At 57.7% G+C, this 24250-nt stretch overlaps 2 protein-coding genes and 1 pseudogene across 2 annotated transcripts in view; 2 read left to right on the top strand and 1 right to left on the bottom strand.

Annotated features, from left to right (window-relative positions):
* Nucleotides 1-479, bottom strand: part of naa10 (N-alpha-acetyltransferase 10, NatA catalytic subuni) — a 12451-nt gene extending 11972 nt beyond the window's left edge. Inside the window, exon 1 of the mRNA XM_070869011.1 lies at nucleotides 318-479. Coding sequence (XP_070725112.1) covers nucleotides 318-479 — 162 coding nt within the window. The remainder of the gene's footprint in view (nucleotides 1-317) is intronic.
* A 2218-nt stretch (nucleotides 480-2697) lies between these two features.
* On the top strand, nucleotides 2698-12897 carry LOC139240476 (red-sensitive opsin-like; annotated as a pseudogene).
* A 1443-nt stretch (nucleotides 12898-14340) lies between these two features.
* ubl4a (ubiquitin like 4A) lies at nucleotides 14341-21870 on the top strand. Its single transcript, XM_070869125.1, has 4 exons — nucleotides 14341-14444; nucleotides 15780-15885; nucleotides 19031-19224; nucleotides 21593-21870. The coding sequence occupies exons 1-4, from the start codon at nucleotides 14397-14399 to the stop codon at nucleotides 21701-21703; spliced, it is 459 nt and encodes a 152-aa protein (XP_070725226.1). The 5' UTR covers nucleotides 14341-14396; the 3' UTR covers nucleotides 21704-21870.
* Nucleotides 21871-24250: the final 2380 nt, after the last annotated feature.

Here is a 24250-nt window from a genome sequence, read left to right on the forward strand (position 1 = left end):
CTGGGGGGGGGAGTGACCTACAACTGGGGGGGGAGGGGGCGTGACACGCCACTGGGGGGGGGAGGGGGCGTGACCTACCACTGGGGGGGGGAGGGGGCTTGACCTACCACTGGGGGGGGGGGGCTTGACCTACCACTGGGGGGGGGGGGGGGGAGGGGGCGTGACCTACCACTGGGGGGGGGTGCGGGGGGGGGGGCGTGACCTACCGCTAAGGGGCGTGTGTACATTCACCTGCGAGCCGAGGCAGCGCGGTGGGCGTGGCCATGCCTGGGGGCGTGGCTCGGGCCATGCCCATAAAAGGCGGCGGCCGCGCGCACCTGGGCCGTCGCCTGGGGGCGTGGCTCGGGCCATGCCCATAAAAGGCGGCGGCGGCGGCAGCAGCGTGCGCGCGATGGCCGCCTGAGTCCGGCCTGTAAACCTGCGGGCCGAGGGCCGAGGGCCGAGCGGCTTCCACCCACCCTGGCGTTGCGGATGTTCATGGCGGCGCGGCTGTGTGGGCTTGCGGTGAGGCGTCGATGCTCTGTCCGTCCGTCAATGGCCGCTCTCTCTCTCTCTCTCCCTCAGCCCCCGGGTTTGAATCGCTCGCTCTCGCTCTCAGCGCACCAACCGTACCCTCGCCGCCACCACGTGACCTCCTCAGCGCCCTTCCCATTGGCCTCACCCACCACCTGACCCGCTTCGTCCAATCAGCGCCGCGCTCCGCCCCGATTGACATCCGCGTCGTCCAATCAGACGGCGGTGGGGTGGGGGGGGTGGGATCACCTGAGGGCGGGATCACAGCCCTGCGCCCGTCACCCACTCGCAGCCAATCCCAGGCCGGGACTCGCGATTGACAGCCCAGCCCGCCAATCGGGCTGAGAGTGACCGCGAATGACAACGCGACGGACCAATCCGCTCTGAGGCAGCTCCCCCCCCCCCCACCAACCATTGACAATCGGCTCCGAGAGTGCGCCCTGATTGACAAGGTGAAAGACCAATCATACGTCTAGCCTTGTAGTCCGCCTGGCAGCCAATCAGCAGCAAGTCCCTCTTTATTTTAACCCCGCCCACTCTTAAAGGGGAACTTTCTGTGAATTCAGGGGGAGCCAGTTGGAAGGTGGGGGGGAAGAAAATAAATCAGTCAGGGAATCTTCCGGAAGCCGCTCCAGTGACTCCGCCCCCCCCCACAGTGCCGGAGGGGCGCCGAGCGAGGACAACCTCTGCCTCGGCGGTGATGCCGGCTGCAGTCGAACTGCCGAGCTTCGTCCGTACAGAATCAACACCGTCCCGGAGGGGGTCAACACCGAGGGTCGTCGACTCAACCCGGAAACTTCCCTCCTGCCTTTGACCCACTGCCCGGTCATGGGGGCACGGAGCTGGACTTCACAACGGGAGGAGGCCGTTCAGCCCCTCGAGCCTGTTACATTAGGGACAGGAGGAGGCCGTTCAGCCCCTCGAGCCTGTTACATTAGGAACAGGAGGAGGCCGTTCAGCCCCTCGAGCCTGTTACATTAAGGACAGGAGTAGACCGTTCAGCCCCTCGAGCCTGTTACATTAGGGACAGGAGGAGGCCGTTCAGCTTCTCGAGCCTGTTACATTAGGGACAGGAGGAGGCCGTTCAGCCCCTCGAGTCTGTTACATTAGGGACAGCAGGAGGCCGTTCAGCCCCTTGAGCCTGTTACATTAGGAACAGGAGGAGGCCGTTCAGCCCCTCGAGCCTGTTACATTAGGGACAGGAGGAGGCCGTTCAGCCCCTCGAGCCTGTTACATTAGGGACAGGAGGAGGCCGTTCAGCCCCTCGAGCCTGTTACATTAGGGACAGGAGGAGGCCGTTCAGCCCCTCGAGCCTGTTACATTAGGGACAGGAGGAGGCCGTTCAGCCCCTCGAGTCTGTTACATTAGGGACAGCAGGAGGCCGTTCAGCCCCTCGAGCCTGTTACATTAGGAACAGGAGGAGGCCGTTCAGCCCCTCGAGCCTGTTACATTAGGGACAGGAGGAGGCCATTCAGCCCCTCGAGTCTGTTACATTAGGGACAGGAGGAGGCCATTCAGCCCCTCGAGCCTGTTACATTAGGGACAGGAGGAGGCCGTTCAGCCCCTCGAGCCTGTTACATTAGGGACAGGAGGAGGCCGTTCAGCTCCTCGAGCCTGCTCTGCCATGTGACTGGGTCTGTGGTTCTCATATTGGACTGTTCAGCCACTTAAGGACTCACTTTTAGAGTGGAAGCAAGTCTTCCTCGATTCCGAGGGACTGCCTATGATGATGGAGGAGAGTGTTCTCAGTGCCTGGTTGCCACAGTGCTGGGATTAGCTATTCTGGCTCAGTATTGACCCCACGTACCATAACTTGACGGACAAATGGGAGACGGAGAGATGACGCAGTTCTGTTCAGATGGGCCGAGGCACAGTGATCTTTGGAGGGTGTTAAGAAGGAAGTAACTCCCGTGAAATCCTGATTACCCTTGACCCAAGAATGGGGTGCCTTCACCTAAAGTGTCCAGAAAACTAGGTGTTCTTAGCCTGGCCATTGACGTCAAAGGGACACAGGGTCCCTTATCGTGACATTACAATTAAGAGATCATGTTTTGAACATGGTGGCTGGGGGGGGCTGGGGGTGGGTGGGGGGAAGAGATAACTCTTCGAGTGCCGTATAAAGCCTCCCGCCTGTCTGCGGAGCGATGTGCAGTTCACGGTCTCGGGGGGGTGGGAGTCACCGCGATGAGGCCCGGCGATCGACGAGGGGACATGATGGGACCATGGGCTCTGGTGGCCTTTGTGACCAGGCGGAGGTACAAGGAGGAGGAGGAGGAGGAGGAGGAGGAGGAGACGATGACCAGGACCAGCGTCCGCCTACACCAACAGCACGAAGGGCGAGTCCGCAATATAAACCGCGTCCCAGTGAAGGGCCGCCCCCGCATCGCGCAGGCCGTCACGCGCTCTCGCCTCGCGGGGCGTGCTGCACAGAAACGGGGCCCAAGGTGCCAGCGTTTATGCTGCACTCCACCCTGCCCTGGGAATCGCTGGCAAGTCCAAGACGGCGAGGAGGATCGCCCTTCGTTTGGCAGCGATCTCGTTGGCCACAAAGTCGAGTCGCTCCATGAAGGCCTCCCAATCGTCCCCTTCTCAGCATTTCTCCAGGATGACAACAGTTCTCTGCATTTTCGCGTGATGGTTCGTTATCTCGTCGCCAGTTGTTATGTTCAGAATAAAGTAATGTAACTGAGTACTGTAGATGTCAGCAAGTGTGACCTTGGTCTCTTTTTATTCTAACTCCAGAGTGCTGGCACAGCATGGGGGGCCTGCTTATATACAGTGCTCCCAAGGGATGCTGGGATCCCTTGGGACTCTAACAGGTACGCCCTCTGGTGGTAGTATAATACTGGTTACATAGGGTTGCATACATAACACCTAATTGGCCCTCGAAGGTGGTGGTGAGCCACCGCCTTGAACTGCTGCAGTCCTGTGTGGTGAAGGTGCTCCCACAGTGCTGTTAGGGAGGAATAACCCTTGCCCCTGGACCAAGACCTCGCTCTGTCAAGCCCCGTGTGGTGGCTGGTGTGCAACGGTCACCCCATGTTAAAACAATCCACCCACAGGCATCTTCCACCCTTCAGGATGTAGTTCAGGATCTGGAATATTAGGTCCTTCATTGAAACACCTGTGAACTCATCCCTTTTCAGTGTGGAAGCAAGTCATCCTCACTTCGAGGGACTGCCTATGATGACGATGATGTTAGGGAGGGAGTTCCAGGATTGTGACCCAGCGACGATGAAGGAACGGCCGATATATTTCCAAGTTGGGATGGTGTGTGACTGGGAGGGGAACGTGGAGGGGGTGGTGTTCCCATGCGCCTGCTGCCCTTGTCCTTCTAGGCGGGTAGAGGTCACGGGTTTAGGAGGTGCTGCCGAAGAAGCCTTGGCCTCCTAACTTGAGGAAGGACGTTCTTGCTATTGAGGGAGTGCAGCGAAGGTTCACCAGACTGATTCCCGGGATGGCAGGACTGACATATGAGGAGAGACTGGATCGACGGGGCTTATATTCACTGGAGTTTAGAAGAATGAGAGGGGATCTCATAGAAACATATAAAATTCTGACGGGACTGGACAGGTTAGATGCAGGAAGAATGTTCCCGATGTTGGGGAAGTCCAGAACCAGGGCTCACAGTCTAAGGATAAGGGGTAAGCCATTTAGGACCGAGATGAGAAACTTCTTTACTCAGAGTTGTTAACCTGTGGAATTCCCTACCGCAGAGAGTTGTTGGGGCCAGTTCGTTAGATATATTCAAAAGGGAGTTAGATGTGGCCCTTACGGCTAAAGGGATCAAGGGGTATGGAGAGAAAGCAGGAATGGGGTACTGAGGGAATGATCAGCCATGATCATATTGAATGGTGGTGCAGGATCGAGGGGCCGAATGGCCTACTCCTGCACCTATTTTCTATGTTTCTATGAGATCCCACCCTCTCCATTCCCCCCCATCACTGTCTCCTTCCATTCCTTTCTCCCCCATGTGTTTATCCAGCCTCCCCCTGAAATGCATCGATACTATTGGCCTCGAGCCCTCCCTGTGGCAGCGAGTTCCACATTCCCACCGCTCTCTGGGTAAAGAGGTTTCTCCTGAATTCCCCATTGGGTTTATCAGTGACTGTCTGATATTGGTGGCCCCCGAGTTCTGGTCTCCCCCACAAGTGGGAACATCTTCTCTACGTCTACCCCATCGAACCCCCTTCATAATCTTACACCCCTCCATCAGCTCACCCCTCAGCCTTCGCTTTGCTAGAGCAAAGATCCTCAGCCTGTTCAATCTCTCCCGCTAGTTGAAACGAACCCCACGTATCCGATTAAACAGACTGCAGTCCCTTTAATCACTGAAATTTCTTTCACTGCATAGTCTACACAGCTTTGATCGCCATGCTATAAAAAGGATATACAAGCACTAGAGCAGGTGCAAAAAAAGGATTTACAAGGATGATACCAGAACTGAGGTTATAACTATCGGGGATGGCTGAACAGGCTGGGGATCTTTCAGGAAGAGCAGGAGTCGGCCATTCGGCCCCTCGAGCCCGCTCCGCCATCCAATCAGATCACGGCTGATCTTCGACCTCAACTCCACTTCCCCGCCCGATCCCTCGATTCCCCTCGAGTCCAAAAATCTATCGATCTCAGCCTTGAATATACTCAACGACTGAGCCTCCACAGCCCTCTGGGGCAGAGAATTCCAAAGATTCACAGATTCCCGACAAAAGAGAAACATAGAAAATAGGTGCAGGAGCAGGCCATTCGGCCCTTCGAGCCTGCACCACCATTCAATATGATCATGGCTGATCATTCCCTCAGTACCCCATTCCTGCTTTCTCTCCATACCCCTTGATCCCTTTTTTCCGTAAGGGCCACATCTAACTCCCTTTTGAATATATCTAACGAACTGACCCCAACAACTCTCTGCGGTAGAGAATTCCACAGGTTAACAACTCTGAGTAAAGAAGTTTCTCATCTCGGTCCTAAATGGCTTACCCCTTATCCTTAGACTGTGACCCCTGGTTCTGGACTTCCCCAACATCGGGAACATTCTTCCCGCATCTAACCTGTCCCGTCCCGTCAGAATGTTATATGTTTCCATGGGATCCCCTCTCATCCTTCTAAATTACAGTGAATATAAGCCTAGTCGATCCAGTCTTTCTTCATATGTCAGTCCCGTCATCCCGGGAATCAGTCTGGTGAACCTTCGCTGCACTCCCTCAATAGCAAGAATGTCCTTCCTCAGATTAGGAGACCAAAACTGAACCCAATATTCAAGGTCCTGTACAACCCTAAAGGCTGAGGGGTGAGCTGATGGAGGGGTGTAAGATTATGAAGGGGGTTCGATGGGGTAGACGTAGAGAAGATGTTCCCACTTGTGGGGGAGACCAGAACTCGGGGGCCACCAATATCAGACAGTCACTGATAAACCCAAATAAATCAGGCTCGAGGCGAATAGTATCGATGGATTTAAGGGGAGGCTGGATAAACACATGGGGGGGGAAAGTAATAGAAGGAGACGGTGATGGGGGAGATGGAGAGGGGTGGGAGTGGGCTGGTGTGGATCATAAACCCTGGCACAGAGCGGTGGGCCCAGTGACCCCTGGGTTAGAGAGAGAGAGGAAATCAGCCAGGGTTCCTGCTCCTGATCACTGCCCAGTGACCCCCTGAGTTAGAGAGAGGGGGAAATCAGCCAGGGTTCCTGCTCCTGATCACTGCCCAGTGACCCCCTGAGTTAGAGAGAGGGGGAAATCAGCCAGGGTTCCTGCTCCTGATCACTGCCCAGTGACCCCTGGGTTAGAGAGAGAGGGGAAATCAGCCAGGGTTCCTGCTCCTGATCACTGCCCAGTGACCCCTGGGTTAGAGAGAGGGGAAATCAGCCAGGGTTCCTGCTCCTGATCACTGCCCAGTGACCCCTGGGTTAGAGAGAGGGGAAATCAGCCAGGGTTCCTGCTCCTGATCACTGCCCAGTGACCCCTGGGTTAGAGAGAGAGAGGAAATCAGCCAGGGTTCCTGCTCCTGATCACTGCCCAGTGACCCCTGGGTTAGAGAGAGGGGAAATCAGCCAGAGTTCCTGCTCCTGATCACTGCCCAGTGACCCCTGGGTTAGAGAGAGGGGAAATCAGCCAGGGTTCCTGCTCCTGATCACTGCCCAGTGACCCCTGGGTTAGAGAGAGGGGAAATCAGCCAGGGTTCCTGCTCCTGATCACTGCCCAGTGACCCCTGGGTTAGAGAGAGAGAGGAAATCAGCCAGGGTTCCTGCTCCTGATCACTGCCCAGTGACCCAGTGGCAGTTTTCATTGTAAGTGCTGACATAGATCGGGAAAAAGGAAATGCAAGGAGCTGCATATATTTAATATATCGGAACAGATACCTCTCTCGCTAAACGGTCGGTAACCTCGAACGCTCCCATTAACGCTCCTTCTGGCCGCTAACTGAGGCGTTGGACCACCGAGAATCCAGCCCAATGCCTTTATTCCAACTTTCGGTACTGGCCATCTGGACTGAAGACGTCATGCGGGCCGGATATGTTCAGCGGGAGCTCGGACCCTGGCGGCCAGTCCTACATGATCACACTGACCCTCACCTGTGCCGTGTTCTCCTGTCGCCATCATCGTCACCCTGCTACTGACAAGTCTGGATGGCCAACCGAGCGGTGAGCAAATAACTCTTTGCACCTTCATCCACACATGGCCCCTCTCTGCGTCATCCCACTCAAACATGGCTCAGTCACACTCACGCAATCGCTCTCGCACTCGCACTCGTTCTCACTCAGACTCACTCTCACGCATTCACTCACACACACGCACACAGACACACGCTCTCATATACTCATACACTCACTCACGAGTGTGTGTGTTTAGGTTGTGAGGTAAGTGTGTGCTGTAGGTGTGATTGGTGTAAGCGATGCCCGTGTGACGCAGTGTGACTGGTTCGATGCCCGTGTGATGTAGTTCGATGCCCGTGTGACGGTTCGATGTCCGTGTGACGCAGTGTGAGCGATGCCCGTGCGAGGCAGTGTGACAGGTTCTGTTGTGTATCTGTAAAGCATGCACTCCCATATTCTGCCACCAGGGAGCGCATCCCCTGAAGTCCCAATGGATCCCAGCATTCCTTGCGAGCACTGTATATAAGCCGGCCCCTAAGGACTGTTCCTCACTCTGGAGTGTCTTACTAAAGACTGAGGTCACTGTTACTTTAACCTCCCTGCGTGCAGCCTCATCTGTGTTAGGAACACAATAACTTGCGACGAGTATACGAATCCAACGCAAAGATGCAGCAAACTGGGGGCATCCTGGAGAAGTTCTCGGAGGGTGAGGACTGGGAAGCCTATGTCGAACAGCTAGACCAGTACTTTGTAGCCAACGAGCTGGATGGAGAAGGAAGCGCTGCAAAAAGGAGAGCGGTCCTCCTCACAGTCTGCGGGGCACCGACCTACAGCCTCATGAAGAATCTTCTGGCTCTGGTGAAACCCACAGATAAGTCGTATGAGGAGCTGTGTACACTGGTTCGGGAGCATCTTAACCCGAGGGAGAGCGTGCTGATGGCGAGGTATCGGTTCTACATGTGCCAGCGATCTGAAGGCCAGGAAGAGGTGAGCTATGTCGCCGAGCTAAGGCGACTTGCAGGACAATGTGAGTTTGATGGCTACCTGGAGCAGATGCTCAGAGACTTTTTTGTACTGGGCATTGGCCACGAGACCATCCTACGAAAACTTTTTGACTGTAGAGACACCGACCCTCAGCAAGGCCATTGCGATAGCACAGGCGTTTATGTCCACCAGTGATAACACCAAACAAATCTCTCAGCACACAAGCGCTAGCAATGTTCATAAATTAACTGGAACTGTGTTTGCAAGCAGAAATGTACAGGGCAGAAACCATGAGTCTGCAACTGCCAGCAGCCCTCAGGTGACCCAGATGACTCAGTCCCCAACAAAGGATGAATGCAAGGCAATTCACACCTTGTTGTCGTTGTGGAGTCTTCCATTCAGCCTATTCATGCCGCTTCAAAGGGTATGTTTGCAAGAGCTGTGGAACAATGCGGCACTTCCAACGAGCTTGCAGATGAGCTGCAAGCTCTGCAAAATCTGCTAACCACCACGTGGCAAAGGAAGATCGGTCCACGGTGGATCAAAGCAATTTCGAGCCTCAGAGAGAGGAGGCAGATGCTGAAGTACACGGAGTGCACACATTTTCAACTAAATGTCCATCTATAATGCTAAGTATAAAATTGAATGACTTATCCGTAGCCATGGAACTGGACACTGGCGCTAGCCCAATCCATCATGAGTAAAATGATGTTTGAGAGACTGTGGTGCAACAAGGTATTCAGACCAGCCCTGAGCCCCATCCACACGAAACTGAGAACGTACACCAAAGAGCTCATCACTGTCCTGGGCAGCGCCATGGTCAAGGTCACCTACGAGGGCACGGTGCACGAACTGCCACTCTGGATTGTCCCGGGCAATGGCCCCACACTGCTTGGAAGGAGCTGGCTGGGCAAAATCCGCTGGAACTGGGATGACATCTCACATGTCGATGAGGCCTCATGTACCCAGGTTCTTAACAAATTTCCTTCCCTTTTTGAGCCAGGCATTGGAAACTTTTCCGGGGCGAAGATGTGGATCCACTTGGTCCCAGAGGCACGACCCATTCACCACAAGGCGCGAGCGGTACCTCACATGATGAGGGAGAGAGTGGAAATCGAGCTGGACAGGCTGCAACGCGAGGGCATCATCTCCCCAGTGGAATTCAGCGAGTGGGCCAGCCCGATTGTTCCAGTACTCAAAAGTGATGGCATGGTCAGGATTTGCGGTGATTATAAATCGTTTCTCGCTACAGGACCACTACCTAAGGCAGACGACCTATTTGCAACGTTGGCAGGAGGCAAGACGCAGGAGCTGGAGGAGTCTTCGAAGGGCCTCACCTGCATCAACACACACAAGGGACTGTTCATCTACAACAGATGTCCGTTTGGAATTCGGTCGGCTGCAGCGATCTTCCAGAGAAACATGGAGAGCCTACTCAAGTCGGTTCCACACACGGTGGTCTTTCAGGACGACATATTGGTCACGGGTCGGGACACCGCCGAGCACCTATAAAACTGGAGGAGGTCCTCCGGCGACTGGATCGCGTAGGGCTGCGGCTGAAGAGGTCGAAATGCATCTTCATGGCAACAGAAGTGGAGTTTTTGGGGAGAAAGATCGCGGCGGACGGCATTCGGCCCACAGATGCCAAGACAGAGGCTATCAGGAACGCGCCCAGGCCACAGAACGTCACGGAGCTGCAGTCGTTCCTGGGAATCCTCAACTATTTTGGTAACGTCCTACTGGGGTTAAGCACCCTCTTAGAGCCCCTACATGTGTTATTGTGCAAAGGTGAGAACTGGGTATGGGGGAAAAAAAAACAAGTAATTGCTTTTGAGAAAGCCCGAAACATTTTATGCTCCAACAAGCTGCTTATATTGTATAACCCGTGTAAAAGACTTGTGCTAGCATATGATGCGCCGTCGTACGGAGTCGGGTGTGAAAGAGGCATTAGCATGTGTGTTCGGGGTAAAGCAAATGCATCAGTACCTGTTTGGCCTCAAATTTGAGTTGGAAACCGATCACAAGCCCCTCACATCCCTGTTCGCTGAAAACAAGGGAATAAATACTAATGCCTCAGCCTGCATACAAAGGTGGGCACTCACACTATCAGCGTATAACTACACCATCCGCCACAGGCCAGGCACCGAGAACTGTGCGGATGTTCTCAGTCGGCTACCATTGCCCACCACGGGGGTGGAAATGGCGCAGCCTGCAAACTTGTTAATGGTGGAGCAGCCCGCAGACTTGTTGATGGTCATGGAAGCGTTTGAAAATGATAAATCACCTGTCACAGCCCGCCAGATTAGGACTTGGACCAGCCAAGGTCCTCTGCTGTCCCTAGTAAAAAAACTGTGTACTGCATGGGAGCTGGGCCAGCATCCCCGTTGAAATGCAAGAGCCATTCAAGCCGTTCCAGCGGCGAAAGGATGAGCTGTCCATTCAGGCAGACTGCCTGTTGTGGGGTAACCGCGTAGTGCTACCCAGAAAGGGCAGGGAGACGTTCATCTCGGATCTCCACAGCACACACCCGGGTATAGTAATGATGAAAGCGATAGCCAGATCCCACGTGTGGTGGCCCGGTATCGACTCTGACTTAGAGTCCTGTGTACAGCAATGCAGTGTATGTGCTCAGTTGAGCAACGCGCCCAGAGAGGCACCACTAAGTTTGTGGTCCTGGCCCTCCAGACCATGGTCGAGGATCCATGTCGACTATGCGGGCCCGTTTCTCGGTAAAATGTTCCTGGTGGTGGTGGATGCTTTTTCAAAATGGATTGAATGTGAAATAATGTCGGGAAGCACCGCCACCATTGAAAGCCTGAGGGCCATGTTTGCCACCCACGGCCTGCCTGACATACTGGTCAGTGACAACGGGCCATGTTTCACCAGTGCCGAATTTAAAGGATTCATGACCCGCAATGGGATCAAACATGTCACCTCGGCCCCGTTTAAACCAGCCTCCAATGGGCAGGCAAAGCGGGCAGTACAAACCATCAAACAGAGCCTCAAACGAGTCACAGAAGGCTCACTCCAAACCCACCTGTCCCGAGTACTGCTCAGCTACCGCACGAGACTTCACTCGCTCACAGGGCTGCCCCCGGCTGAGCTACTCATGAAAAGGACACTTAAAACCAGACTCTCACTGGTTCACCCCAACCTGCATGATCAGGTAGAGAGCAGACGGCAGCAACAAAATGTAAACGATGGTCACGCCACTGTGTCACGGGAAATTGATCTGAATGACCCTGTGTATGTGCTAAACTATGGACATGGTCCCCAGTGGATCGCGGGCACGTTGATAGCTAAAGAAGGGAGTAGGGTGTTTGTAGTCAAACTGGACAATGGACAAATTTGCAGAAAGCACCTGGACCAAACGAGGCTGCGGTTCACAGACTGCCCTGAACAACCCACAGCAGACACCACCTTTTTCGAGCCCACAACACACACCCAAAGGATCAACGACACCACGCCGGACCAGGAAATCGAACCCATCACGCCCAACAGCCCAGCAAGGCCAGGCTCACCCAGCAGCCCCGCAGGGCCAACAACACGCCAGCCCAGCGAGGGCACAGCCAACACACCAGAACAGACATTTGTACCGAGGTGGTCCACCAGGGAAAGAAAGGCTCCCGACCGCCTCACCTTGTAAATAGTTTTCACTTTGACTTTGGGGGGCGGGGGGGTGATGTTGTGTATCTGTAAAGCATGCACTCCCATGTTCCACCACCAGGGAGCTCATCCCCTGAAGTCCCAAGGGATCCCAGCATCCCTTGGGAGCACTGTATATAAGCCGGCCCCCAAGGCCTGTCCCTCACTCTGGAGTGTCTTATTAAAGACTGAGGTCACTGTTACTTTAACCTCCCTGTGTGCAGCCTCATCTGTGGTAGGAACACAATAGGTTCGATGCCCGTGTGATGCAGCAGAAGGAGTTGGAGACGACCCAGAAGGCAGAGAGGAGGTGTCGAGGATGGTCATCGCCTACATCTTCTGCTGGGGTCCTCACACCTTTGCCATCTTTCCTGCCTTTAAACCCCTGTTCCTCCTTCCACTCGCAAGCCGTCGCCTTGCCCACGTACTTTGCCAAGAATGCCACCATCGACAACCCCGTCATCTACGTCTTCATGAACCGACAGTTGGGCAACCAGGATCTCCTCGTCACTAAACAGCTTCCTGAGTTACCTCCCTCGCCCTCGCCCCCCTCCCTCCCTCCCTTTCCCTCTCCCACTCCTCCCTCTCCACCCCAACATGTCTGGGACACAGTCATTGATTGACATACCTCCTAAAGTGCAGAGGGAGCTTTACTCTGTATCTAACCCCGTGCTGTACCTGCCCTGGGAGTGTTTGATGGGACAGTGTAGAGGGAGCTTTACTCTGTATCTAACCCCCTGTACCTGCCCTGGGAGTGTTTGATGGGACAGTGTAGAGGGAGCATTACTCTGTATCTAACCCCCTGTACCTGCCCTGGGAGTGTTTGATGGGACAGTGTAGAGGGAGCTTTACTCTGTATCTAACCCCGTGATGTACCTGCCCTGGGAGTGTTTGATGGGACAGTGTAGAGGGAGCTTTACTCTGTATCTAACCCCGTGATGTACCTGCCCTGGGAGTGTTTGATGGGACAGTGTAGAGGGAGCTTTACTCTGTATCTAACCCCCTGTACCTGCCCTGGGAGTGTTTGATGGGACAGTGTAGAGGGAGCTTTACTCTGTATCTAACCCCCTGTACCTGCCCTGGGAGTGTTTGATGGCTCTGATGTCTCTCCAACGTCCAAAACGGAGGTCTCCTCAGTTTCCAACTCCTCGGTTGCTCCAGCCTGAGACATTGAGCGCAGGGGAAAGGTCTTATTCTGGACACTTTGCCCATTAGCCGGATTCCCCACGGCCAGCTGACGCTAAAGCTTCGAGAGTGTCCAACCTTGAAGGGGAGCCGTCATTTGAATAATATTGTAAACCTATAAAGGCTTTGCCCCCGGGCACTCGTGACCAAACGAGTCTCTGGGTGTCTTTCGTAACTAGCATTCTGTATCACCTGTGTCTCTGTGCCAGTGCTGTGTTTCCTTCAGTCCGTTTGCAGTCTCCTATTGCTGGTGTTTGGGGTAGGAGTGGACTCCTTTCGGGATCATCGACCCCTTGGTGTCCAGTCCCAGTTCCGCTCCACAGCTAGAATCCAGTCCGACACTCCCCTGGTGCCAGTACTGAGGGAGCGCCGTACTGCGCTGTCGGAGGGGCGGTACTGGGGGAGCGCCGCACTGCGCTGTCGGAGGGGCGGTACTGAGGGAGCGCCGCACTGCGCTGTCGGAGGGGCGGTACTGAGGGAGCGCCGCACTGCGCTGTCGGAGGGGCGGTACTGAGGGAGCGCCGCACTGCGCTGTCGGAGGGGCGGTACTGAGGGAGCGCCGCACTGCGCTGTCGGAGGGGCGGTACTGAGGGAGCGCCGCACTGCGCTGTCGGAGGGGCAGTACTGAGGGAGCGCCGCACTGTCAGAGGTGCCATCTTTCGGAGAAGACATTAAACCGAGGCCCCGTCTGCCCTCTCGGGTGGATGTAAAAGATCCCGGGGCCACTATTGGAAGAAGAGCAGGGGGAGTTCTCCCCGGTGTCCTGGGGCCAATATTTATCCCTCGACCAACATCACTAAAACAGACGATCCGGGTCATTATCACATCGCTGTGTGTGGGAGCTTGCTGTGCGCAAACTGGCTGCCGCATTTCCTTAACTCCAACAGTGACTACACTGCAAAAGTACTTTATTGGCTGAGAAGTTCTTTTGAGACGTTCGGTGGTCGTGAAAGTCGCTATATAAATGAAAGTCTTTTTTCCTTTCTTTTCTTGTCCCTTCCGACTCTTACCTGCTGCCTGCCCCTTTAACCGTGGGGCCCGGGTGCCTGCCCCTTTAACCGTGGGGCCCGGGTGCTTGCCCCTTTAACCGTGGGGCCCGGGTGCCTGCCCCTTTAAACGTGGGGCCCGGGTGCCTGCCCCTTTAACCGTGGGGCCCGGGTGCCTGCCCCTTTAACCGTGGGGCCCGGGTGCCTGCCCCTTTAACCGTGGGGCCCGGAACGTGGGGCTCGGGTGCCTGCCCCTTTAACTGTGCGGCCCGGGTGCCTGCCCCTTTAACCGTGCGGCCCGGGTGCCTGCCCCTTTAACCGTGGGGCCCGGGTGCCTGCCCCTTTAACCGTGGGGCCCGGGTGCCTGCCCCTTTAACCGTGGGGCCCGGGTGCCTGCCCCTTTAACCGTGGGGCCCGGGTGCCTGCCCCTTTAACCGTGGGGCCCGGGTGCCTGCCCCTTTAAGCCGAGGCCTGCCCCGCTCCTGGCCGCAGAGATGCAGCTCAGCGTCAAACTGCTGCACGGCACCGAGAGCCGGCTGGAGGTGGGGGAGAGACAGGGCCCGGGCCCGGGGAGAGGGAGGGAGAGGGCCCGGCCCGGGGGTACAGGGGAGAGGGCCCGGGGGTACAGGGGAGACCGGGGAGAGGGAGGGCCCGGGGGTACAGGGGAGAGGGAGAGGGAGGGAGAGGGAGAGGGCCCGGGGGTACAGGGGAGACCGGGGAGAGGGAGGGCCCGGGGGTACAGGGGAGAGGGAGAGGGAGGGAGAGGGAGAGGGCCCGGGGGTACAGGGGAGACCGGGGAGAGGGAGGGCCCGGGGGTACAGGGGAGAGGGAGAGGGAGGGAGAGGGAGAGGGCCCGGGGGTACAGGGGAGACCGGGGAGAGGGGCAGGGCCCGGGGAGAGGGAGGGAGAGGGCCCGGCCCAGGGGTACAGGGGAGAGGGGAGAGGGAGGGCAGGGCCCGGGGGTACAGGGGAGACCGGGGAGAGGGAGACCGGGGAGAGGGAGGGCCCGGGGGGTACAGGGGAGACCGGGGAGAGGGAGGGCCCGGGGGGTACAGGGGAGAGGGGAGAGGGAGGGCCGGGGCTGGGGGAGGGGGAGAGGGGAGAAGGGCAGGGCCCGGGGGTACAGGGGAGACCGGGGAGAGGGAGAGGGCCCGGGGGTACAGGGGAGACCGGGGAGAGGGAGAGGGCCCGGGGGTACAGGGGAGAGGGAGGGCAGGGCCCGGGGCTGGGGGAGGGATAGGGAGGGCCCAGGGAAAGGGAGAGGGCCCAGGGACAGGGCCCGGCCCGGGGCAGGTAGAGAGGGACAGGAGGAGGCCGTTCAGCCCCTCGATATTCCGCCATTTAATGAGATCACGGCTGTCTGTGACCTAACTCCATCTCCCCGCCTTTGCCCCATATCCCTTAATACCTTTGGTTAACAGAAATCTATCAATCTTCCATTTAAAATTAACTATTGCCATTTGGGGAAGAGAGTTGCAAACGTCTCCCACCCTGTGTGTGTCGAAATGTTTCCCAACTTCACTCCCGAAAGGTCTGGCTCTAACTATTAGCATCTGCCCCCTGGTCCTCGACCCCCCGACCAGCGGAGATAGTCTCTCTCTCTCGATCCACCCGAACTGTTCCCCTCAATACCCTGAAATCTTCGATCAGATCGCCCCTGAACCGTCTCAATCCCAGGGAATACGCCCCGCGTTTGTGTCACCTCTGCTCGTAATCTAACCCTTGGAGTGCGGGTGACTCCTGTCCTGAATCTCCCAACATTTAATCCTCTATTGTCGAGGCTTCTGCGGTTCGAGGGGCCGAATGGCCGAATCCTGCTGCTGTTTCTTGTGTTCTTGAGCGACCGCACCTCCTGACCCCTGACCCTTCCCTTTCAGGTGCCTGAGAACGAGACGATAGCCGCCGTCAAGGCCATCATCGCTGACAAGCTCCACATCCCCGTGGTTCAGCAACGACTGCTGTACAAGGGAAAGGCCCTGTCAGGTAAAGGAGTCTGCATTCACCCACGGGGAGGCCCCACGGCGCAGGGACAGGGCCCGAGGGCCCCACGGCGCAGGGACAGGGCCCGAGGACCCCTCGGCGCAGGGACAGGGCCCCAGGGCCCCACGGCGCAGGGACAGGGCCCGAGGGCCCCTCGGCGCAGGGACAGGGCCCGAGGGCCCCACGGCGCAGGGACAGGGCCCGAGGACCCCTCGGCGCAGGGACAGGGCCCCAGGGCCCCACGGCGCAGGGACAGGGCCCGAGGGCCCCACGGCGCAGGGACAGGGCCCGAGGACCCCTCGGCGCAGGGACAGGGCCCCAGGGCCCCACGGCGCAGGGACAGGGCCCCAGGGCCCCACGGCGCAGGGACAGGGCCCGAGGGCCCCACGGCGCAGGGACAGGGCCCGAGGGCCCCTCGGCGCAGGGACAGGGCCCCAGGGCCCCACGGCGCAGGGACAGGGCCCGAGGGCCCCACGGCGCAGGGACAGGGCCCGAGGGCCCCACGGCGCAGGGACACCAGGGAAGGGGCCAACAACTCCATTCCTCTCCTGTCTGAGGCTGAACCAGACTGTTCGCAACCTCGGGGTCATACTTGACCCTGAAATGAGCTTCCGGCCACACATCCCGCGGCATAACTAAACCCGCCTGTTTCCCACCTCCGTAACATCGCCCGTCTCCACCCCCTGCCTCAGCTCATCCGCTGCTGAAGCCCTCATCCGTGCCTTTGTTACACCCAGACTTGACCGTTCCAACGCACTGCGGTCCTGGCCGGCCTCCCACATTCGACCCGACGTAAACTAGAGGTGATCCAAAACTCGGCTGCCCCCGTGTCCTAACTCGCACCGAGTCCCGCTCACCCATCACCCCCTGTGCTCACTGACCCCGTGTCCTAACTCACACCCAGTCCCACTCACCCATCACCCCCTGTGCTCGCTGACCCCGTGTCCTAACTCGCACCCAGTCCCACTCACCCATCACCCCCTGTGCTCACTGACCCCGTGTCCTAACTCACACCCAGTCCCGCTCACCCATCACCCCCTGTGCTCACTGACCCCGTGTCCTAACTCACACCCAGTCCCGCTCACCCATCACCCCCTGTGCTCACTGCCCCGTGTCCTAACTCGCACCCAGTCCCACTCACCCATCACCCCCTGTGCTCACTGACCCCGTGTCCTAACTCACACCCAGTCCCACTCACCCATCACCCCCTGTGCTCACTGACCCCGTGTCCTAACTCGCACCGAGTCCCACTCACCCATCACCCCCTGTGCTCACTGACCCCGTGTCCTAACTCACACCCAGTCCCGCTCACCCATCACCCCCTGTGCTCACTGACCCCGTGTCCTAACTCGCACCGAGTCCCACTCACCCATCACCCCCTGTGCTCACTGCCCCGTGTCCTAACTCACACCCAGTCCCGCTCACCCATCACCCCCTGTGCTCACTGACGTACATTGGTTAAACAACATCTCGATTTCAAAATTCTCATTCGCCTCTTCAAATCCCTCCTCGCCCCTCCACCCCTCCCTATCTCTGTAACCTCCTCCAGCCCCTACACCCCTCCCTATCTCTGTAACCTCCTCCAGCCCCTACACCCCTCCCTATCTCTGTAACCCCCTCCAGCCCCTACACCCCTCCCTATCTCTGTAACCTCCTCCAGCCCCTACACCCCTCCCTATCTCTGTAACCTCCTCCAGCCCCTACACCCCTCCCTATCTCTGTAACCTCCTCCAGTCCCTACACCCCTCCCTATCTCTGTAACCCCCTCCAGTCCCACAACCCCCCGAGATCTCTGCACTCCTCTAATTCTGCCCTCCTGACCATCCCTGATTATAATCGCTCCACCATCGGTGGCCGTGCCTTCTGTTGCCTGGGCCCCAAGCTCTGGAACTCCCTCCCTAAACCTCTCCGCCTTGCTCTCCTCCTTCAAGACGCTCCTTAAAAACCACCTCTTTGGTCACCTGCGCTAATTTTTGCTTATACGACTCGGTGTCAAATTTTTATCTCATAATACTCCTGTGAAGCGCCTTGGGACATTTCATAGAAATTTACAGGGCAGGAGGCCATTCCGGCCCATCGTGTCCGCCCCGGCCGACAAAGAGCCACACGGCCCTCGGTCAGTAGCCCTGAAGGTTATATATAAACCCACGAACAATGACGGAAAGGCAAAGAGCACCCAGCCCAACCAGTCCGCCCCACACAACTGCGACACCCCTTACACTGAAACATTCCACACTCCACCCCAACCGGAGTCGTGTGATCTCCTGGGAGAGGCAAAAACCAGATAACAACCCAAGCCAATTCAGGGAGAAAAAATCTGGGAAAATTCCTCTCCGACCCATCCAGGCGATCGACACTAGACCAGGAGATCACTCTGGCCGTATTCGATTCCCTGCAGTACTTACCGTTATATCTGCTCGGTCCAGCAAAAGGTCACCCAGTCTAATCCCAATGACCATCTCTAGGTCGTTTCGCTACGTTAAGAACATCAGAAACAGGAGCAGGAGTCGGCCATTCGGCCCCTCGAGCCTGCTCCACCATCCAATCAGATCGCGGCTGATCCGATCTTGGGCTCAGCTCCACTTCCCCGCCCGCCCCTTCACTCCCTTATCGCTCAAAAATCTGTCTATCTCCGCCTTAAATATATTCAGTGACCCAGCCCCCCACAGCTCTCTGGGGCAGAGAATTCCACAGATTCACCAGAAGAAATTCCTCCTCCTCTCCGTCCTAAATGGGCGGCCCCTTATTCTGAGACTATGTGCCCCCTAGTTCGAGATTCCCCCACGAGGGGGAAACATCCTCTCTGCATCCACCCTGTCCAGCCCCCCTCAGAATCTGATACGTTTCGATAAGATCACCTCTCATTCTTCTAAACTCCAATGGGTACAGGCCCAACCTGCTCAACCTTTCCTCATAAGGCAACCCCCTCATCCCCGGAATCAACCGAGTGAACCTTCTCTGAACTGCCTCCAATGCAAGTATATCCCTCCTTAAATACGGAGACCAGAACTGCACGCAGTACTCCAGGTGTGGCCTCACCAATACCCTGTATAACTGGAGCAAGACTGCCCTGCTTTTATACTCCATCCCCCTTTGCAATAAAGGTGCTATATAAATGCAAGTTGTTGTTGTTGTGCCCCATGCCCAGACGAGCACAGACTGACAGACTATGGCATCCGGCCCAACACCAAGCTGAACCTGGTGGTGAGACCCGTGGACAGGACCTCCCCTGACGGGACCCCGCAGGGCGGCAGAGCCCAGCCGTGGCAGCTTATCCTCGAGATCCTCGAGAAACACTTTGCGCCGGCGGACGCAGAGAAGGTTCTGGAACAGCTGCAGAAGGTAACGCCTGGCGCACAAGCTTGCGGACCTTGCGTTGAAACCCGACTGGAGCCTGGTGCTGCAATTCTGGACAACGCAGTGCAGGCAGGGTGTGAGGTCAGGGTGCGGGACAGATTGAGCAGAATGGTCCCAGGGTGTGTGATGGGGCAGTGTAGAGGGAGCTTCACTCTGTATCTAACCCCCTGTACCTGCCCTGGGAGTGTTTGATGGGACAGTGTAGAGGGAGCTTTACTCTGTATCTAACCCCCTGTACCTGCCCTGGGAGTGTGTGATGGGACAGTGTAGAGGGAGCTTTACTCTGTATCTAACCCCCTGTACCTGCCCTGGGAGTGTTTGATGGGACAGTGTAGAGGGAGCTTTACTCTGTATCTAACCCCCTGTACCTGCCCTGGGAGTGTTTGATGGGACAGTGTAGAGGGAGCTTTACTCTGTATCTAACCCCCTGTACCTGCCCTGGGAGTGTTTGATGGGACAGTGTAGAGGGAGCTTTACTCTGTATCTAACCCCCTGTACCTGCCCTGGGAGTGTTTGATGGGACAGTGTAGAGGGAGCTTTACTCTGTATCTAACCCCCTGTACCTGCCCTGGGAGTGTTTGATGGGACAGTGTAGAGGGAGCTTTACTCTGTATCTAACCCCGTGCTGTACCTGCCCTGGGAGTGTTTGATGGGACAGTGTAGAGGGAGCTTTACTCTGTATCTAACCCCGTGCTGTACCCGCCCTGGGAGTGTTTGATGGGACAGTGTCGAGGGAGCTTTACTCTGTATCTAACCCCCTGTACCTGCCCTGGGAGTGTTTGATGGGACAGTGTAGAGGGAGCTTTACTCTGTATCTAACCCCCTGTACCTGCCCTGGGAGTGTTTGATGGGACAGTGTAGAGGGAGCTGGATACTGGCAGATTATTGGTCAGTTAAGCTGTGATTGATTGTGAACTGATCTCTGTCTCTGTCTCTCTCTCTTTCTCCCCAAACTGTGTCTCTTTCTCTCCCCCTCTCTGTCTCGCTCTCCCCTGCTCGCTCTCTATCGCTCTTTCCCCCGCTCTGTCTCTCGCTCTTTCCCCCGCTCTGTCTCTCTCTCTTTCCCCCGCTCTGTCTGTCTCTCTCTCCCTCGCTCTCTCCTCCGCTCTGTCTCTCTCGCTCTTTCTCCCGCTCTGTCTCTCTCTCCCTCGCTCTCTCCTCCGCTCTGTCTCTCTCTCTCTCTCTCCCCCCTGCTCTCTCCTCCGCTCTGTCTCTCTCTCTCTCTCTCTCCCTCGCTCTCTGCCCCGCTCTGTCTCTCTCTCTCTCTCTCTCTCCCCCGCTCTCTCTCTCTCTCTCTCTCACTCTGTCTCTCTCTCTCTCTCTCTCTCTCTCACTCTTTCCCCCACTCTCTCGCTCTTGCTCTCTCCCCCGCTCTCTCGCACTCTCCCCCGCTCTCTCTCTCTCTCTCTCTCTCACTCTTTCCCCCACTCTCTCGCTCTCGCTCTCTCCCCCGCTCTCTCTCTCTCGCGCTCTCCCCCGCTCTCTCTCTCGCGCTCTCCCCCGCTCTTTCTCTCTCTCTCTCTCTCGCTCTCTCCCCCGCTCTCTCTCTCTCGCTCTCTCCCCCGCTCTCTCTCTCTCTCTCGCGCTCTCCCCCGCTCTCTCTCTCACTCTGTCTCTCTCTCTCTCTCACTCTTTCCCCCACTCTCTCGCTCTTGCTCTCTCCCCCGCTCTCTCTCTCTCTCTCTCTCTCTCCCCCGCTCTCTCTCTCTCTCTCTCTCTCACTCTGTCTCTCTCTCTCTCTCTCTCACTCTTTCCCCCACTCTCTCCCCCTCGCACTCTCCCCCTCTCTGTCTCTCTCTCTCTCTCTCTCTCTCTTTCTTGCACTCTCCCCCGCTCTCTCTCTCTCTCTCTCTCTCTCGCACTCTTTCCCCCACTCTCTCTTTCTCGCACTCTCCCCCGCTCTCTCTCTCTCTCTCACACTCTCCCCCGCTCTCTCTCTCTCTCTCTCTCTCTCGCACTCTTTCCCCCACTCTCTCTTTCTCGCACTCTCCCCCGCTCTCTCTCTCTCTCTCGCACTCTCCCCCGCTCTCTCTCTCTCTCTCTCACACTCTCCCCCGCTCTCTCTCTCTCTCTCTCTCTCTCGCACTCTTTCCCCCACTCTCTCTTTCTCGCACTCTCCCCCGCTCTCTCTCTCTCTCGCACTCTCCCCCGCTCTCTCTCTCTCTCCCTCTCTCTCACTCTGTCTCTCTCTCTCTCTCTCTCTCACACTCTTTCCCCCACTCTCTCCCCCTCGCACTCTCCCCCTCTCTCCCCCTCTCTCTCTCTCTCTCTTTCTTGCACTCTCCCCCGCTCTCTCTCTCTCTCTCGCACTCTCCCCCGCTCTCTCTCTCTCTCTCTCTCTCTCTCTCTCCAGGACTACGAGCGGAACCTGCGTCTGCTGAGCCTGGATGACATCGAGCGGATATCCACGCGAATCCTGCACCCGGATGTGGCGGACACGATGGAGCTCACGTTCTTGGACTAGGGACGGCGGCGGGGTCTGATTGCCGTTCCCGCCATCGCCCACTTCGTGCTGCTCATCACTGGTCGCCGCACCATTGCGTCTCGCGGGCAGCGATGGCGAGCAGAGCGAGGACGCCTGAGCCCAATGTCGCAATGTTTACCGTCAATTATTAAATCCGTCAAACCCTGCTGGACGCTGAGCCGTCAATTTGTTTAAAATATAATCCCCGGGGCAGGCGGAGGTTGTGAATGAACGTGTCCCGTTATTCCGTTAATGTCGGCTGTGTCTCGCTGCCTCTCTCTCTCTCGCCTCCTAGTCAGACGTTCGTGGGTCCGAGCCTCCGCTCCAGAGTCTCGAGCCCCGACATTCCACCCGGGGCCAGTGCTGAGGGAGCGCCGCACTGTCGGAGGGGCAGTGCTGAGGGAGCACCGCACTGTCAGAGGGGCGGTACTGAGGGAGCCCCGCACTGTCGGAGGGGCATACTGAGGGAGCGCCGCACTGTCGGAGGGGCAGTACTGAGGGAATACCGCACTGTCGGAGGGGCAGTACTGAGGGAATACCGCACTGTCGGAGGGGCGGTACTGAGGGAGCGCCGCACTGTCGGAAGGGGCGGTACTGAGGGAGCGCCGCACTGTCGGAGGGGCAGTACTGAGGGAGAGCCGCACTGTCGGAGGGGCAGTACTGAGGGAGCACCGCACTGTCGGAGGGGCAGTACTGAGGGAGTGCCGCACTGTCGGAGGGGCGGTACTGAGGGAGCCCCGCACTGTCGGAGGGGCAGTACTGAGGGAGCACCGCACTGTTGGAGGGGCAGTACTGAGGGAGTGCCGCACTGTCGGAGGGGCAGTACTGAGGGAGTGCCGCACTGTCGGAGGGGCAGTACTGAGGGAGCGCCGCACTGTCGGAGGGGCGGTACTGAGGGAGTGCCGCACTGTCGGAGGGGCAGTACTGAGGGAGCCCCGCACTGTCGGAGGGGCGGTACTGAGGGAGTGCCGCACTGTCGGAGGGGCAGTACTGAGGGAGCCCCGCACTGTCGGAGGGGCAGTACTGAGGGAGTGCCGCACTGTCGGAGGGGCGGTACTGAGGGAGCCCCGCACTGTCGGAGGGGCAGTACTGAGGGAGCACCGCACTGTTGGAGGGGCAGTACTGAGGGAGTGCCGCACTGTCGGAGGGGCAGTACTGAGGGAGTGCCGCACTGTCGGAGGGGCAGTACTGAGGGAGCGCCGAACTGTCGGAGGGGCAGTACTGAGGGAGCGCCGCACTGTCGGAGGGGCGGTACTGAGGGAGCGCCGCACTGTCGGAGGGGCAGTACTGAGGGAGCGCCGCACTGTCGGAGGGGCAGTACTGAGGGAGCGGTGCACTGTCGGAGGGGCGGTACTGAGGGAGCGCCGCACTGTCGGAGGGGCGGTACTGAGGGAGTGCCGCACTGTCGGAGGGGCAGTACTGAGGGAGCCCCGCACTGTCGGAGGGGCGGTACTGAGGGAGTGCCGCACTGTCGGAGGGGCAGTACTGAGGGAGCCCCGCACTGTCGGAGGGGTGGTACTGAGGGAGTGCCGCACTGTCGGAGGGGCAGTACTGAGGGAGCCCCGCACTGTCGGAGGGGCGGTACTGAGGGAGTGCCGCACTGTCGGAGGGGCAGTACTGAGGGAGCCCCGCACTGTCGGAGGGGCGGTACTGAGGGAGCCCCGCACTGTCGAATATTGTTTCCGCAAGATTAGATTTGAATTTTGCCTCCTTCAAGCCCTCTGGTCCTGGTGTTCTGGACAGGGTGACAGAAGTTTAATGTCGCTCTAGCTCTGATCTAATCCCATGAACTCAACTGCTGACGAGACCGCGCCAATCCAGCAAACAACTTTGTTTCATCCTCCTTTACAAGTCCCGGGCCTCTCAGAGCAGGTGCTGAGATTCAGTGAGCGGCTTTGGGGCGAGCTTAGTCACTGCAACTCCTTCTCTCACCCTCCCCTCCCCACTCTCCCTCCTCCCCCGAGACGCTGGCTCTCAACCAGGTGTCGGTCGGTCTGTGGACACCAACCGACCTACACCCCCTCTGAAATCTCATTCAGGGAGGGTGGCTTTGTGCATGAGGCTGGAACGTGTGTTGGCGAGCTGTTCGACTGCGGGGGGCATCACACACCTAAGCCCGATGTCCATTACACACACACACACACACTCATTGGGCAGTGATCAGGAGCAGGAACCCTGGCTGATTTCCCCTCTCTCTCTAACCCAGGAGTCACTGGGCAGTGATCAGGAGCAGGAACCCTGGCTGATTCCCCCCTCTCTCTAACCCAGGGGTCACTGGGCAGTGATCAGGAGCAGGAACCCTGGCTGATTTCCCCCTCTCTCTAACCCAGGGGTCACTGGGCAGTGATCAGGGGCAGGAACCCTGGCTGATTTCCCCTCTCTCTAACCCAGGGGTCACTGGGCAGTGATCAGGAGCAGGAACCCTGGCTGATTTCCCCTCTCTCTAACCCAGGGGTCACTGGGCAGTGATCAGGAGCAGGAACCCTGGCTGATTTCCCCTCTCTCTAACCCAGGGGTCACTGGGCAGTGATCAGGAGCAGGAACCCT

This window comes from Pristiophorus japonicus, chromosome 32, assembly GCF_044704955.1.
Source record: "Pristiophorus japonicus isolate sPriJap1 chromosome 32, sPriJap1.hap1, whole genome shotgun sequence".
In the NCBI taxonomy this organism is placed as follows: Eukaryota; Metazoa; Chordata; class Chondrichthyes; family Pristiophoridae; genus Pristiophorus; species Pristiophorus japonicus.